The 17,269-nt window shown below is 36.9% G+C and overlaps 1 protein-coding gene across 2 annotated transcripts in view; it reads right to left on the bottom strand.

Moving 5' to 3' along the window:
- Window positions 1-17,269, bottom strand: part of LOC105227717 (catalase) — a 39,158-nt gene that overhangs the window by 10,238 nt on the left and 11,651 nt on the right. The window contains exons 2-3 of one of the 2 annotated variants that reach the window (XM_049458104.1): window positions 3,673-4,194; window positions 1,213-2,592 (exon numbers count right to left, since the gene is read on the bottom strand). The exons of the other annotated variant lie outside the window; for it this stretch is intronic. Of the exons in view, the coding sequence (XP_049314061.1) occupies window positions 1,651-2,592; window positions 3,673-4,194 (1,464 nt within the window). The 3' untranslated portion in view covers window positions 1,213-1,650. Of the gene's footprint in view, window positions 1-1,212; window positions 2,593-3,672; window positions 4,195-17,269 lie in introns of those variants that run through there. 2 annotated transcript variants of the gene reach the window in all.

The raw sequence follows: 17,269 nt of genomic DNA, 5'->3' as shown, positions 1-17,269 counted from the left end.
TGAACGAGTCGCAATGGATATTGCAGGTCCGTTCCCAACCAGTACGGCCAGAAACAAATATCTACTGGTTGTCATGGACTATTTCAGGAAATGGCCACAAGTGTATCCCTTACCAAACCAAGAAGCGAAGACAGTAGCCGAAGCGTTTGTAGAAAATTGGATAACGAGGTTCGGAGTGCCCGTCGAATTACACTCAGATCAAGGCAGGAATTTCGAATCTTCCATTTTCCAAGAAGTCTGTACATTATTGGGCATCCACAAGACACGGACAATAGCGTTACATCCACAATCAGATGGGATGGTAGAGAGATTCAACCGAACGCTCGAAGAACATCTGCGGAAAATCGTTGATAAAGATCAACGGAATTGGGACAAGTGCATCCAGATATTCCTGCTGACGTATCGTTCAGCGAAGCACGAAACAACTGGTTACACGCCAGCGAAGATTATTTTCGGATCTGATCTGCGACTCCCTGCTGATCTTAAGTTTGGAACGAATCCTGCAGCTGTAAGAAATGATGGAGATTATTGCTCTGCCCTAAAGGAAAAACTTAATGAATTGCATCTAATGGTAAGGCAGCGCACGCATCTGATGAGCAATAAGATGACGGATCGGTTTGATCAAGCGGCAAATTCAAAAGGTTTTGAAGAAGGTGATCTGGTCCTGTTGTACAATCCACTTCGAAAGAAAGGCTTGTCCCCGAAATTGCAGGCAGCCTGGGAAGGGCCCTAAATGGTGATGAAACGACTTAATGACGTGGTATACCGCATACAAAGAAATGGAAAAGCACGATGTAAAATGAAAGTAGTACAATTGGAGAGGCTCGCCCCATTTGGTTCAAGAGGATTTGTGCCTAATCGGGACGATTAGGCTTAAGTGGAGGGCAGTGTTACAAAAGTAGTATTAAGTTTAGTATTTGTATTGCTATATGCATTCCTTATTAAAAACATTGGGCGCCGCGTAACTTAAACAATAGCTGCATTTGGCGCCGCAGCTGTCTGCTTATCTAAACTATCAAAGCTTATCTTAATTGCTTCCTAAAATGTCTAACCAAAATCTGCGGGTAATCTTTCACAACTAAAAGGAACATTTTTTAATTATAAAATTCGCAACCCTCCTCCAAAGTATACTATGTAATATTTTTGTTCATCGAAACTTAGTGAATGTTAGTACTACTCCACGCTATTATTGCAAATAAAAACTGTGATATATATTTTTTTATTTTATGAAAATATCAAATTTTATTAAATATGTAAAAAATCATATATGTATATTGTTTAAACACAGAATATTATATAATAATATGATTATATAAGCATAAAGGAATTGCGATATTATTACATAAACAACATAATAGGCCTCCGAAAATGTTCTAATCTTCTCCTAAAAGTTTATAAGTATTTAATTTTTATCGTGTTAACCATTTAACAATAATACAATTTGAATTTCAAATAACGTTTTTTATCCAGTAAAAATAAAGAATATAATTGTTTTGCCATTTGGCAGACTGGATAACAGCCCTTTATGTAGTAATAATATTTCACGAACAAGTTTCTCAAAACGACCCGTAACCTCAAAACAAGTGATTATTACATGTATAACAATGTAAACAGTGAAAATAATGCAGATACAATGAAAATTTTAGTTCTTTAAATTTTGGCAGATTTGGCCAGATTTAAACCTTCAGTAAGCATTCTACCAAAGTCAGCATGTACTAAAGTAAAGTTCTTAACAGCGCGCTCCTGAATAAATTGACTGGCATTACTCAAATTGTCTACAATATTAGCTACCAAACGCTGACGTGCTTTATCATCTAAAACATAAACCCAAAAATCTGTCACTTGGCTGTAGTTGTCTTCGGTGAAGCCGCTGGTGAAGCGGTAAACCTCGCCCTGCACAGGGCAACACGGCATAAGGCTCTTTGCACGAGCACTTTCGTCTGGTCCAGAAAACGAGTTCGGGAAATAATTAGGAGCACCACCTTGATTATCGTTAACACGCATTGCGCCATCGCGTTGATAGTTAGTTACACTAACACGATAGGGACAATTCACCGGGATCTGCAAATAATTAGGGCCCAAACGATGTCTATGTGTATCGGAGTACGAGAAAAGTCGACCCTGCAACATCTTATCTGGTGATGGTTCAATGCCTGGGACCAAATGCGCTGGACTAAAGGCAATTTGTTCAACTTCAGCAAAGTAATTGGTCGGATTTCTATCAAGTACCATCTTGCCAAATTGTATAAGTGGGAAATCCTTTTGGCTCCACACCTTCGTCACATCAAAAGGATTATATTTAAATTTCTTAGCTTGGTCAAATGTCATCACTTGCAGATACCACGTCCAACTGGGATAATTGCCATTCTTAATAGCATTGTATAGATCACGAATACTATAATCTGGATCGGTTGCTGCTAACTCTTGAGCAATCTTAGGGTCGAGATTCTTGATGCCTTGATCAGTTTTGTAGTGAAACTTGGCAAAGATAGGCTCACCTTTGCAATTTACCAACTTGAAGGTATGAGAACCATAACCATTCATATGGCGATAACCATCGGGAATACCTCGATCGCCGAACAAAAAGGACACCTACAAAACGATTAGATTTTTTAATTAAGTATAACATTTGTATAGCCTTTACCCACAGCCAAATTAATTTAGTACATTCAGATTAAAATCGAGAAACCAATTTTTGCCTTTCGCACAGCCGTCAACTGGATTAACGGTAAGCTCGATTAACAATCACCTGTTATATATGATTTTTCATTTTGTGCTTTTTCTATTGATTAAAATTCATCAGCTGATTGCTATTTTATCAATCCACAAAACTAATTTTATAACCTGAACAACTACCCGCAGAGTTGCACTTCAGTTTCAACACTATTAGAAGGCGATTAAAAATGAATGTAGTAAATTAATAATTTTATTTTGAAAAGTAAATCGATTTAAATTAACGCTTTAATCGAACAAATGCCGGTTAATTGATCAGTTAACTTCTGTGCGAAACGACGAATATACTTTCGCAACATGTGACTTCTATCGTTTGTTTGTAACACTTAAACTAATCAAGATAGATATAGATTTATACATATATAAATAAATGATCAGAATAACAAGACCAGTTGGCTTCGGAATGACTGTCTGTCTGTCTGTCTGTATACATTAGATTTATTGGACTATTGCCACACCCAAAAATGCCGTTAAGGGAAAACATATAACTAAGCTCAAAATGGTACAAGGTATCGCAGTAGTAATGGACGTAACACCGACCACCTTGAGGTGAAAAACTATACCTTAGGAAGTTTTTGACTAATTTCAACCTGATTTGGTGCATAATATTGTCGACGTTGATATCTTAGTATCAAATTAGGCGAAATCGGAATACAACCACGTCTACACTCTATATAGCGAAATTTCAAATTCCATATATATCGTTCATTTTACAGTATACAACCCAAACCATAATGGTGTATCGGAAGAAAACAAATAATTCCATTAAGTTATGACATCTAACGTCTCAAAATGGTCGAAATAAGACCATTAGTTATCAAGTTCGCAGACACTGAAAACGTGGACCTGAGTGCCTATGCAAATTGCGAAAGTATAAAATATCGGTTACACCCGAATTTAGTCCTTCTTTACTTATATTTTCATATGTTCCCTTTATACCTGGTGAGTACTTTCCGGCCGAAGAGTTAAAAAGTCCCAGAACATATCAGGATCTTTCAAATGAGTTTGCGAATTACGCTTCTGAGTGTGGATAAAGCTGGGGAACAAAATTGGATCGCGAATAAAGAAAATAGGTGTGTTATTGCCCACCAAATCCCAAATACCATCTTCAGTATAAAATTTTACAGCAAAACCGCGTGGATCACGAGCGGTATCAGCTGATCCACTTTCTCCACCCACAGTGGAAAAACGCACAGCAATCGGCGTACGCTTATGTACCTTCTCAAATACCTTAGCCGCGCAATATTTTGTAATATCATGTGTTACTTCAAAATATCCAAATGCACCGGCACCTTTGGCATGAACCACACGCTCTGGTATACGTTCACGGTCGAAAGCAGCCATCTCATCTAAAAACTTGACATCCTGCAACAATACTGGACCCCTTGGTCCCACAGTCAGCGTGGCATCCTTAATACCAACAGGATTCCCAGCTCCTGTCGTAATTGTGCCAGGAGGTTTCTAAACAGAAAAAGTAATAAAAACAAAAATAATTAAATTAATGCAATAAACTAAGAAGAATCAGTATAACTAAGGAATAAAATTTTATTATTCAAAAATATTATATAATACTAAAGGATCCGGCCACGGGTTGCTGTGGTATATATTTTATACTATTATTCATATAATAAACTATTCTAACTATATGAAATTTTCATTTACGAATAAAGGCGAAACCGTTTTTAACTTTCCTAACTCGAATCACAATAATCCACAAAAAATCTTCGAGTTATGGCTGAAAATTTGTATGCAATTTGACTTGTATTGCTAATTCAAGAGTTCGAGTAATGGAGAACTTCGAGTTATAGAAGTTTGAGTTATGGAAGTTCAATTGTATTATATTTTTTTGAGGGTTGTGAATACATTCGTACATTTAGAAATATATACAGTGAAATCTCCCATAATTAGACACTGACAAACCAGCCTTTCTGTCCAGTTATTAGAGTTGTCCGTTTAATAGATTGTATGTAATAAATATCAACAAATTGTGGGACCGGTCAATATGTTAATGGAGATGTTATCTTAATAGAGCGCCCATTTAATGCAGTTTTCACTGTATTTCTTATTTATGAATCGTTTTGACTATCCTATCTTCTAAGTTGCTTCAAACTGGACACAGTGTGCGCAGTTTGAGTAAAATTGGTTCAGTAGTTTAAGAGTCCATCGCGGACAAACAAAGTGACACGTAATTTTTTATATAAAGACTAGAGGACCCATCCACGCTTCACTGTGGCTGATACATAGATAATACTACTACCATCTATATCAGTGTTTCCCAAAGTGGGCGATAACGCCCCCTTGTGGGCGCTGCAGGTGTCAAGGGGGGCGGTAAGAGACCCAGAAAGAAAATGGGGGCATTGTGTAGAGGCCTGGGGGGTTATTTGTAATCTTATTCAGCTAGGAGGCCTCTTAGGCAACGACTACATGAGCTCTCGACGCTCAATAAAACTTGTGAACATCAACTACTCGTAATATGAATTTAAAGATTGCTCAAACTCGGTTCTATATTTCTCTCCGCGAAGTTCATATATCTGTCTTATTATATTGAATATAGAAAAAATGAAAATCATGTCAATCGGTCGCTCCATTTCATAACGGAGCATCTCGACAGGATAGAATTTATAGAATACTAACTGTCAAACGTATTGCTATTGCCATTGCCAAATCTGTATGTGGGCATTTGCTATCATAATCTAATCATTTGCGCAAAGGTGTAGGGTAGGTAGGTTCGAGCTGATGTAGCGCACGTTTTGAGCTTTTGAAGTTCTTAAATCTTTTATGTGGAAAATAAAAAAGGGATCTTTATTCTTTCTTACAAACGTATTTCTGGGGAAAATAAAAAAGGATAAAGATAAGGAAAATAAGAATTCATATTTTTGGACTACTATATAATAATTGTGCTTAAGCATTCCTATATAAACAATGTAATATTTATTTTATATTCATTTGTGGTTTTGCGCGCAATAGATGAGCATTACTTACGCCTCCTTTACACTACTCGCGAAGTTAAACGTATTTCTCAAAGCAAAACAATGTCGAAAGTAAAAAAGAAGAGACGACAATACTGTGCGGAATACATTAAATTCGGATTCATTGAAAATCCCACAAACCCATCCTCGCCTTTGTATCTTCTATGTCTAAAAACATTTTCGAATGAAGCAATGAAGCCTTCATGACTGCAAGATCATTTGAATAAAATGCATCCAGATAAGAGAGACAAGAATGTAGCATATTTTCAAGACCTAGAGAAGAAGCATAATACTCAGCCAAGTGTAACAAAACTATTTTCGGCGGCTGCTAAGCAAGATGACGACGGACTTCGAGCTTCGTACAATATCTCTTTGTTAATTGCTCAAAAAGGCAAACCACATAACATCGGAGAAGAGTTAATATTGCCAGCAATAAATGAAGTAATAACTACCGTGCTTCATAAATCGCCGCAGATATTATCCGAAAAATTCCTTCGAGTAATAATTCGGTGCAAAGACGAATTGATGAAATGGCTGAAAACATTGAAGAATCATTGTGCGATCACCTGAGGACATGCCAATTCTCAATTCAGCTCGATGAGTCCACTTTACCAACTAATGAAGCATTGTTGTTGTCTTACGTGAGGTTTGTTAAAAATGAGAAAATATGTGAAGAACTATGTATTATTTGCTAGAAATTTAGAGACCGATACAAAAGGCGAAACCATATTCAATATATTGGAAAAGTTTTGCGATGAGAAAGAGATTCCTTTGAAAAATATTATTTCAATTGCTACGTATGGTGCTCCGGCTATGATAGGGTGCCATAAAGGCTTCATATCGTACTTAAAAAATATACTTCCAGATGTCCTTGTTGGACATTGCGTTATTCATAGACAACATTTAGTTGCTAGAAACTTAAGTGAAAAACTATTTTAATCACTGCAATATGTCATCAAAGCAGTCAATAAAATCCGCAACAGCTCTTTGAATGATAGATTATTTCATCAGCTTTGTGTTACTAATGACGAGGATTTCAATCGTTTGTTGTTTCATACTGAAGTTCGTTGGCTATCAAGAAGCAATTGTCTGACTTGATTCTACAACCTGTTTGACTCTGTTATAGAGTTCTTGGAAACTAAAGATACAGAATTTCAAGACAAACTCATAACATCAAAAAATGATATAGCTTACATGACAGACCTGTATAAATTGTTCAACGACATGAATCTCCAACTGCAAGGCGATAAACTAAATTTAATTAAAACAAAAAACGTCGCACAGTGGGGTAAATGGTGCTCAAAATGGAGATTAATTCCCACAAGTCTTCTAGTTATGGAAAAGTTATTTTTTTTAGTTAATTAATCATAAAGAAGTAAGAAAATAATGCAATTCGAGTTTTTTGATTGTGTTTTTTTTATATCTTAAAAACAAAAATATGCTGAACATCGGTTTTCTAAATTTTTATTTTTTTTAAGCTTCAAATTTTATTTAAAATATATAAACTGTTTTTCATCACTATAATCATATTCATGATCATTGTCGTCTTCGCTTGAATTTTTATCATCGCCTTCATCATCATCGTCATCATAAACTTCATTATTATTGCCACTCTCTATCACGATCAGCTCTAATGCTTCTTCGGGTAAATCCTGCACTTTTTTTTGTAATTTTCTTGTGGTTGATATAACGGCGTCAGAACTTATTAAAAGTCTGTTAAATATGTCTTCATTTGCTTTTTTTCTGCTGCATTTGCGAGAAAAATGTTCTCTAAAATTCTTAAAATCTTTGTTTCGAGCTTCCTGAGCTTCTTTTGATAATTGTCCGATTGGCAACATAGCGTGCGATATTATCTCTGGTCCATGGATAAAATATTTGTGAAGAGTTGGATAACATTCAACGAAGTATTTTGCTGTATTTAAAGCGTAGTTACGAAACTTCTGTACCTCAATATCGTGCTCACTAGAAACAACTACGAGTATTGTATGCATCTTTTTAATCAAATTTATGTCAACTTAATAATTGCTGCTGACATCTTGGGATTTTGAAAGAAACGCCTAGCTGTATTGCCATCGTTAGAATTCCCAAAGCCAGGTTTCGGTTGGTCAACAATCAGACCAATTTTATCTTTAAATCCTTTTTGAATCCGTGCTTTATTTTCCGAAACTAATAGTTTCTCGCTTTCTGTTCGAGCTTGCCACTTTTTTATAGACAATTTATATGATAGGTGGAGAAGACATTCAAAGAACCTAATCCACCCATGAAGTATTGAAAGCCCAAATTGTAAATTTGCTGTTTTTACAACATTCTTCACCATTTCATCAATTTTATTAAAATCTTTCGAGGTAGCTCCACATAATTAACATTTTTGTGTAGGTGTTGTTTCTGTTAATGCGTTGCATACTTTTCCATCAACCATAGATAAAATGTAGTCAATGTCGGTATCGCTTTTACCATGTTAGTTAAATATGCATCACTATTGTTATTTCTCTCGACTGCACATGACATACAAACATTAGTAATAAAAATTGCGCAGGAAAAAACAATGTCGGTTATCATGATTTTACATATACCCTAAACCTTTTTTTGAACCTTATGCCATATTAATTAATTATTACAAAATGTAAGAAATCAAAATTTTATTTCAAAAATGTATGTGATGATGTTTATTATTATACATATGTAAGTAAAACGCGAATTTTAGACTATTCCGGAATATGTTCTTATGCATTTAAACTGCCGCTTGTCGTAACGTAGGGTGTGAACAAAGCAAACAGGCGTGCACTGAACAACAAAAACAATAACAAACCTTTTTTTTGCAATTGCTGTATTTGTTCTTCTTCTGCCTGGAGAAATTCGTGTATATTTGACCAGGCAGTTCGCATAAAGAAATGCATATACTGAGAAAGTGCGCAGTATTGGCGCAACTTTTTTTTTTTACAAAAAGAAACTACAACAGCCATAGATTACAGGAATGAAACAAGATTTGCTTTACCCCGCTTAACTCACAACTATATGTCTGCATATAAGGTCGAAATCCCAATATTTTAAGGCTTTCGCCCAAAAAAAAATTAAGATACTTAGAGACACGTAAAAACACAAATGAAATCTTTTTGTATTTACTAAATTATCTGAACAAGAAGGCTCTTTTACAATTTTCTCAAGATTTGTCCAGTTAAAGAAAATATAAAACTTCGTAAAATGAAAAAAATCACGTGTATCACTGTGCGCATACAAAAAGAAATAAACTTGTAATTTTCAGAGAATATTACAAGAAAACTGTAAATTTTTTGCCAAATATTTGTTCAGTCAGTGATGTAGAATTTTATCTACTTTTGTTTGATACCAAAAATTTATTTGTACCTTGAATTTTGATTTTTGAATTAATCTCCAAAATCGACACATTTTACCCCAATGTGCGTCGTTGCTGCTTTCGCAGCCAAACTACTTCTACACAAAAAAAATCTAGGCAGACGTGAGTTTCACAATTTTCCGAATTTATTAGTATCATGCAGTAACGACGAATTGTTTGCCTACTGCCAACATTTGGAAAACCTCCACATTGACTTTACCGAACGATACCAGGACATTTTGAACTTGGAAATACCAGACTGGGTGTTGGATCCGTTTTCAAATGTCAACACAGCAATGTCGCCTCAGCTGGAAGAAGAACTTATAGAATTGACACAAACGAGGAAATAAAAATGAAGTTCAAAAATGGTTACCAAGAATTTTGGCTACAAAAACCGATCTCGCAATAGTACCCTGGATTGTGGTCAATCGTTCAACGATTCTTGATAGCATTCCCATTGCCATATTTGTGTGAACGTGGATTTAGAGCTGTGAAAACACTACTTACTAAAAATATAAATCGTTTGCTTGTTACCGAACGTGGCGACTTGCGACTGTTCTTGAGTAAATTGGAACCTGATATTAACAAACTTATTAAACAGCATCAGATTCATCCTTCACATTAGTTTTTATATATGGATCGATTATTTTAGTTTTATTTTTAATAAAAGATTCTCTGTTGTGTTTCAATAATCATTCTTATTGGCAGGTGGAGCCCGTAAGAGTTAACTTGAGACCTAAGCGCCATTGTATGTTACCTACTGCGCTCAGGTTTCAAGTTGCTGGTTATAGTAAAAGTTTCGTTTAGAATTCTCCGTTAATATACATACATATATAGGTCACAATAATTAATTTGAAGTTATAGTGGTTTTTAAATAGGTGAAAAAATGGGGGCGCTAAAAAAATATTTATTCTCAAAATGGGCGGTAGACAAAATAAGTTTGGGAACCACTGATCTATATGATTTCTATTACCTAGTTGGATTATAACTATTAGTTAATAAGATATAATATTTTGTGAAGCAACTTTACAAAAAATGGACCATAAAGCATTTCGTGTGTTAATAAAGCATTTGGCTTTTTGGAGAAAATACTATTGAATTTGGGCTCAGGGAAATCCACCGTTGAAAATATATTTGCTAACCTGGAAACAGGCGAAATGAGCAAAGTAGGTGCCTCGCAAGTTCATAATCCAACAAAACGAATAACTGATTCTGAGAAGTGTTTATGTGCTCTCTAATCGGAATAAAGCCGAAATTTTTCGTCAGTGATAGAAACATAGCTCCATCATTTCCCACTGGAGTCCAATCGACAGTCATTCTAGTGGACTGCACATGATGAACCGTTTCTCAGGCGTGGAAAGACGAAAAGGTCGGCTGCAAAGGTTATGACATCAGTCTTTTGGGATGCACGTGGTATTATACATACTCAATTTTTACCGAGCCAGTTACAATCTATTTCACTGCATATTTGGTTGCTCTTCCTTTCTACTATTCCAAATACTTAGCAATTGTATTATTTATGAGGAAGAATCTGTTTAAAATTGTACGCATATATGTATGTATTCAAATGATTTCTACAAACATGAATTTTTAAATTATTTTTTTTTTTAGCCAAATCGGTTTAGCCGTTCTTGAGTTATAAATGGTGTAACTAACAACAATTTTCTTTTATGTATAATTATTTATTAATTTTGACATAAAGAGATAAAAGGTATTCTATGTCCTTACCCTGGTTTTAAGCTACCTCTCCACCAATTTTCAGCCAAATCGGTTCAGCCGTTCTTGAGTTATAAATGGTGTAACTAACATCAACTTTCTTTTATATACATATATAAAGATATAGATTATATATGTATGCATGTGTATATAATACTGTGTATATGGATGATGGAAGAACTCATAAGGAGCATGCCCAGCGATTGGAATTTAAGTGTGCTATGCCCAATCCATAACAAAGGAGACCCCACAATCTGCGCCAACTAACGTGGGATAAGCCTCCTCAACATCGCATATAAGGTTCTATCGAGCGTATTGTGTGAAAGATTAAAGCCCATCGCCAACAAACTGATTGGACCTTATCAGTGTGGCTTTAGACCTGGAAAATCAACAACGACCAGATATTCACCATGCGCCAAATCTTGGAAAAGACCCGTGAAAGGAGAATCGACACACACCACCTCTTCTTCGATTTCATAGCTGCTTTCGACAGCACGAAAAGGTGCTGCCTTTATGCCGCGATGTCTGAATTTGGTATCCCCGAGGTTCGATATCAAACGAGGTTTCAGACAAGGCGACTCCCTATCGTGCGACTCTTCAATCTGCTGCTGGAGAAAATAGTTCGAGCTGCAGAGCTTAATCCAGCAGGAACAATCTTTTATAAGAGTGTACAGCTGCTGGCGTATGCCGATGATATTGATATCATCGGCCTCAACACCCGCCCCGTTAGTTCTGCTTTCTCCAGACTGGGTCTGGCAGTGAACGAGGACAAGACGAAATATCTCCTGTCATCAAACAAACAGTCGTCACTGTTGACAGTCATAACCTTGAAGTTGTAGATAATTTCGTCTATTTAGAAACCAGTATTAACACCACCAACAATGTCAGCCTGGAAATCCAACGCAGGATTACTCTTGCCAACAGGTGCTACTTCGGACTGAGTAGGCAATTGGAAAGTAAAGTCCTCTCTCGACGAACAAAAGCCAAACTCTATAAGTCGCTCATAATTCCCGTACTGCTATATGGTGCAGAGGCTTGGACGATGACAACAACCGATGAGTCGACGTTATGAGTTTTCGAGAGAAAGGTTCTGCGAAAGATTTATGGTCCTATGCGCATTGGCGACGACGAATATCGCATTCGATGGAACGAAGAGAGGAAACGACTGGCGCGCTGTTGTTAACTCGGCTATAATCGCGTAAGCGGTGTCTACGCCAGTAACAAAGAAGAAGATATGGATGTACGAACTGGCATATAGCTTAGTTGTTGTTGTAGCTGCAGGATTATGCCGAGTTGACAGTCCTTGACCGGATAAAAATCCGGATCCGGTCCTGGCTACCCGACTTTCATGGAAACGACATATAGCTTTGCGTTTATAATTTCTTATTTTGCCTTATCTGCTTGACGTTCTGCTTTAAACACTGTTTTGTAGATACTGTCCAATAAAAGAGTACCAATTTAATTATATACATATGTAGATAAGCACATGCTATTGAAATTTCGTTTATTTTCATAAGTGTGAGCTATTAAGGCAGTCAAATAATGATAGTGCATACATATCTATATATTAAACTATCAAACCACAAAAATAAAATATTTAATTTGATAACCAATTTTCAGAAATGTAAGTATTGTGTTTTTTTTTAATACATTTTTTATCATTTTGTAAAAGTTTGATTCAAATTTTGTCAGCAATAGGACGAGGTAAGCACTACACTATCATCGTGATCTTATAAAAAAAAAATTATTTAAAAAAAGAAAACGTATAAAGAAGTTGAAAAATTATTTGGTTGTTCACCTATGAACAATAGCCTTAAAATACAAACTGAATCCTGGAAGGGAGGATGGAGTCATGTGTAGAAGTTAACGCAAGTGAGGAAAGTTCTCTGTTCGCTATTCACTTGGGAGTGGCCAGAAACGATCTTTTACATGTGGCTCAAGCAGCTCACGACTTTTACAGTATACAACCACGTAAAAACACCCCAATGAAAAGAAACAACAAGGCTCGGATGAGTGACCCTCCTTTTGATGGCGACTATGGCAAACGAATTAAGATTTATGATTTGAGGTCAGGAACCTGGAATGTCCGGTCCCTTAATTGGGAAGGTGCCGCTGCCCAGCTAGTTGATGTGCTCGTTAGAGTGAAGGCTGACGGTGATCGCCGTCCAAGAAATGCGACGGACGGGACAAGGACTGAGACGAGTAGGCCCTTGTGGCATTTACTACAGCGGCCATATAAAGGAGCGCAATTTTGGTGTGGGATTCGTGGTGGGAGAGAGACTCCGTCGCCGAGTACTATCATTCACTCCGGTGAATGAACGTCTAGCCACAATCCGCATCAAAGCGAGGTTCTTCAACATATCGCTGATCTGCGCCCACGCCCCGACGGAAGAGAAGGACGATGTGACCAAAAATGCCTTCTATGAGCGCTTGGAGCACACCTATAAGAGCTGCCCCCGCCACGAGTTCAAAATCGTGCTTGGCGACTTTAACGCCAGGGTGGGCAGATCGATCATGTTATGATAGACGGAAGGCACGTCTCCAGTGTTCTAGATGTCCGAGGTCTTAGCATCGACTCGGACCACTATCTTGTTGCAGCCAAGATTCGTACCCGCCTCTGTGGAACAATAAACGCACGTCAACAAACACAAGGAAGGTTCGACGTCGAGAAGTTCCAATCACAACAGATAGCCGAACGATTTTTTACTCAACTTGCACTCCTGCTCTCTGAGAGCACTCGTCAACAACTCGGTATAAGGGAACTGTGGGACGGCATTTCAAACTCCTTAGTGCGCGGCCACGTACTGAGCGATGAGCGACTGAGCGATGAGCGACGAAATTAAAACATATGAAATGCTATTGAAGTGGCCACGCAGTAAGCGATGAGCGACTGAGCGATTTCTCTGCGACTGAGCGACGTCGCTTAACAATTAAAACATGTTCTAATTTTCAGTTGAATGCTGAGCGACGAACAGAAAGAATGGACAAATTTAACATTGAAATGCTTATTTCTGAGGTGCAAAGCTACCCAGTTTTGTGGCAGGATAGCCACACAGACTTCAAAAATAAAAATATCACTGACAACATATGGAAAAAACTGGGAGAAATATGTGGTTGTTCTGGTGAGTGTTTTTTTTATTCATAAAAAAAAATTGATTGTTAACATATGTATTAGCATGATAAAATGATTTGATGAGCTTCATTAAAAAAATCGTTGTTCCGGTTCCTATGGATGGGAATCTTTCGGAACCAGAGCAATATCAATGTTGCAATCCTAATTATTCGACTTTGATTAACGATCTACTAAGTGAAGAAGACTCTGTTTTTAAAACTGTTGATTTCCCTGAAACCAGCACTTCTGTTTCCACCAGTTGCTCTACAAATGTGCCACCAAAAACAAAGAAAAGAAAGGGAAAAAGAAGCGAGTTTGAATCTGAATTTCTCCAAATTAAAAAGGAGCGAATGGAAATTTTAAAAGCTGAGGTAGAAAAAAAGGAAGAAGATGATGATGATCTTCAGTTTTTTAAAAGTTTCTTGCCATTTATGCGGCAATTTAACAATATTGAAAAATTAGAAGTCAGAGGAGAAATACAAAATGCAATTTTAAACAAATACCGGACATCGTACATGTTGAAAGAATCTATCTGGAAGTTTACGTAGATTTTGATATAAATGATTAAATTCACCGAAACTCCATCTTGTTTGGTTTATAGGATGAACACCATACTTTCTTTTTTTTTATACGTAGCAAGATTCTATAAACATGATATGTATTTTCAAGTGGTAATATACGCTGTACAGCCCTTGACAACGGCATTTTAGCAACTAATCGCTCAACAACAGTCGCTCAGTAAAAAGCCATACGTCGCTCAAAATCGTCGCTCAGCAGCTCATCGCTCAATCGTTTACTGCGTGGCCGCGGCCTTACGTACAGCTGCAACAGAAACCATTGGTTTTCGAAAAGTGCAAAAGGACCGATGGTACGACGAGGAGTGCCGTGTTGCAGCGAAGAAATGATCTAGTGACCGATGCCCAGAGCATACTTAAATTATGGAGGGAACACTTCTCCAGCCTGCTGAATGGCAGTGAACGCACAACGCCAGGAGAAGGCGAACTCGATTCCCCAATCGATTAACATCGCGTATAAGGTTCTATCGAGCGTATCGTGTGAGCAATTGCTTTAAATACAAGACGAGAAATTATTTCTGAGCTACAAAGGGTTTTCCATCAGCATAACGCATTAGTTCAATTGTTCAAAATTGCTCTCGATCGTATGCCCTCTGATCATCACAAAATCGTAATAAGGGCTGATAGAACACCTTTTGGAGAGCATGAAAGGCGATTCAATGCACCGACAATTGATGAGGTTGCAATTGTAATTCGTGGTGATCAGTTTCAATCGCGTGATATTATACTTCATCGTAGAAATGACCAATTGCAACGTGTTTCGAAACTTACCCAATATTGCATTGGAAAGGTGACGATGGCTATAATATAAATATACCAATAATTGATCCACGAACAGGTAAATAATATTTTCAGTGTGTTGACATTTCACCATTTGTAGAAATTTTTTAAGTCACATTTTCCACTTATTTTAAGGTCTACATGTACAGAAAAAAGTTAGTGCCATGAATTTTTATTCTTATCGATTGATGGTTCGTCCACAAGAACAAAATTATATCTTGAGATGTCGTAAACTATATCATCAGTACATCGTTGATATGTACGTCAAAATAGAAACAGAACGTCTTAATTTTATTCGCTTCAACCAAGCAAAATTAAGATCTGAACAATATATTCATTTGCAAGATGCGATAGCGAATGATGCTAATATTAATGACATCGGACGTTTAACTATATTGCCATCTTCGTATATTGGTAGCCCACGGAATATGAACGAATATGCACATATGTTATGTAAGAAAATACGGTCGACCGGATCTGTTCATTACATTTACCTGTAATCCGCAGTGGGCTGACATCAAAAACAATTTATTTGCAGTACAGTCGACAACCCATCGTCATGACATTACTGCGCGTGTTTTTCGGCAAAAATGTAAAGCAATTATGGATTTAATTGCGAAATTATATGTATTTGGGGAGGTGCGTTGCCATATGTACTCCATTGAATAGCAGAAAAGGGGATTGCCGCACGCACATATACTAATTTGGCTGGTACATAAAGTAACTCCGGATCAAATCGATAACCTTATATCAGCTGAAATTCCTAACCACACTGCTGATCCTGGCTATTTTCGGTGTTGCTGGTGAGAATAGAAATGATGAAATTACTCTTGAGAATGGCCAACGTGTTTATTTTAATGTAGCAAATTTATTGGAAAGAGCAGCGCAACCACCAGCAACTACGTTAACAGCTTTTTTTGCGATAACTTTATTATATTCTGAAGTGCCTCAGTATTACACATGGAATGTGTCTTCGAAAAAATTTCAAAGATGTAAACAAGGAACAGCAGTTCATGGGCATCCAGGCATTTTCCAAACAGATGCAATTGGCAGAATATATACAGTACATCCAAACAATGTTAAGTGTTTTTATTTGAGATTGTTATTACTTAACGTGAATGGCCCAAAATCATTTCAAGAATTGAGAACAGTCAACGGTCATTTGTGTGAAACATACCGTGAAGCATGCCAACTTTTGCATTTGTTGGAGGATGATGCTCATTGGGATTCAACACTTCATGATGCATCTATTTCGGCTCATCCTCAACAATTACGAATGCTGTTTGCCGTTATATTATCAACATGTATGTCATCAAATCCACTTGAATTATGGAACAAATATAAACATAATATTGCAGAAGATATTTTAATTCGTATACGACATCATGCAAGAAATCCTGATTTGTTGATAACTTTGGAAATGTACAACGAAGCTTTGATAATAATTGAAGATATGTGTCTAGGGATTGCAAATAAAACATTAGTACAATTGGTATGACCGCACCAAATCGTGATATGCATGATCTGTTTGATCGTGAATTGCAACGTGAGCAGGAATTCAATTCTAATGATTTGCGTTTATTTGTACAATCGAATATAACCAAAATGAATATTCAGCAAAAACATGTCTATGACACAATCATGCAAGCCATTTCCAATAATGCAGGTGGGTTATATTTCTTGGATGCACCTGGTGGTACAGGCGGTACGTTCGTTATATCACTGATTTTAGCCACTATTCGATCGGAACAGAAAATTGCATTGGCACTTGCATCTTCGGGAATTGCTGCTACATCATTAGAAGGTGGTCGGACAGCACACTCTGCATTAAAATTGCCATTGAATGTACAGGTGATTGAAACTCCAACTTGCAATATTTCAAGAAATTCTGCTATGGCAAAAGTTCAGCGATTAACGTCAATTATTTTATGGGATGAGTGTACAATGGCGAATAAAAAATTACTAGAAGCATTTAATCGAACAATGCAAGATTTACGTGGTAACCAACAGCTTTTTGGTGGTGCTTTGATAT

This window comes from Bactrocera dorsalis, chromosome 5 (assembly GCF_023373825.1).
Source record: "Bactrocera dorsalis isolate Fly_Bdor chromosome 5, ASM2337382v1, whole genome shotgun sequence".
NCBI classification, from domain to species: Eukaryota; Metazoa; Arthropoda; class Insecta; order Diptera; family Tephritidae; genus Bactrocera; species Bactrocera dorsalis.
This window is presented reverse-complemented; position numbering and strand designations above follow the sequence as displayed.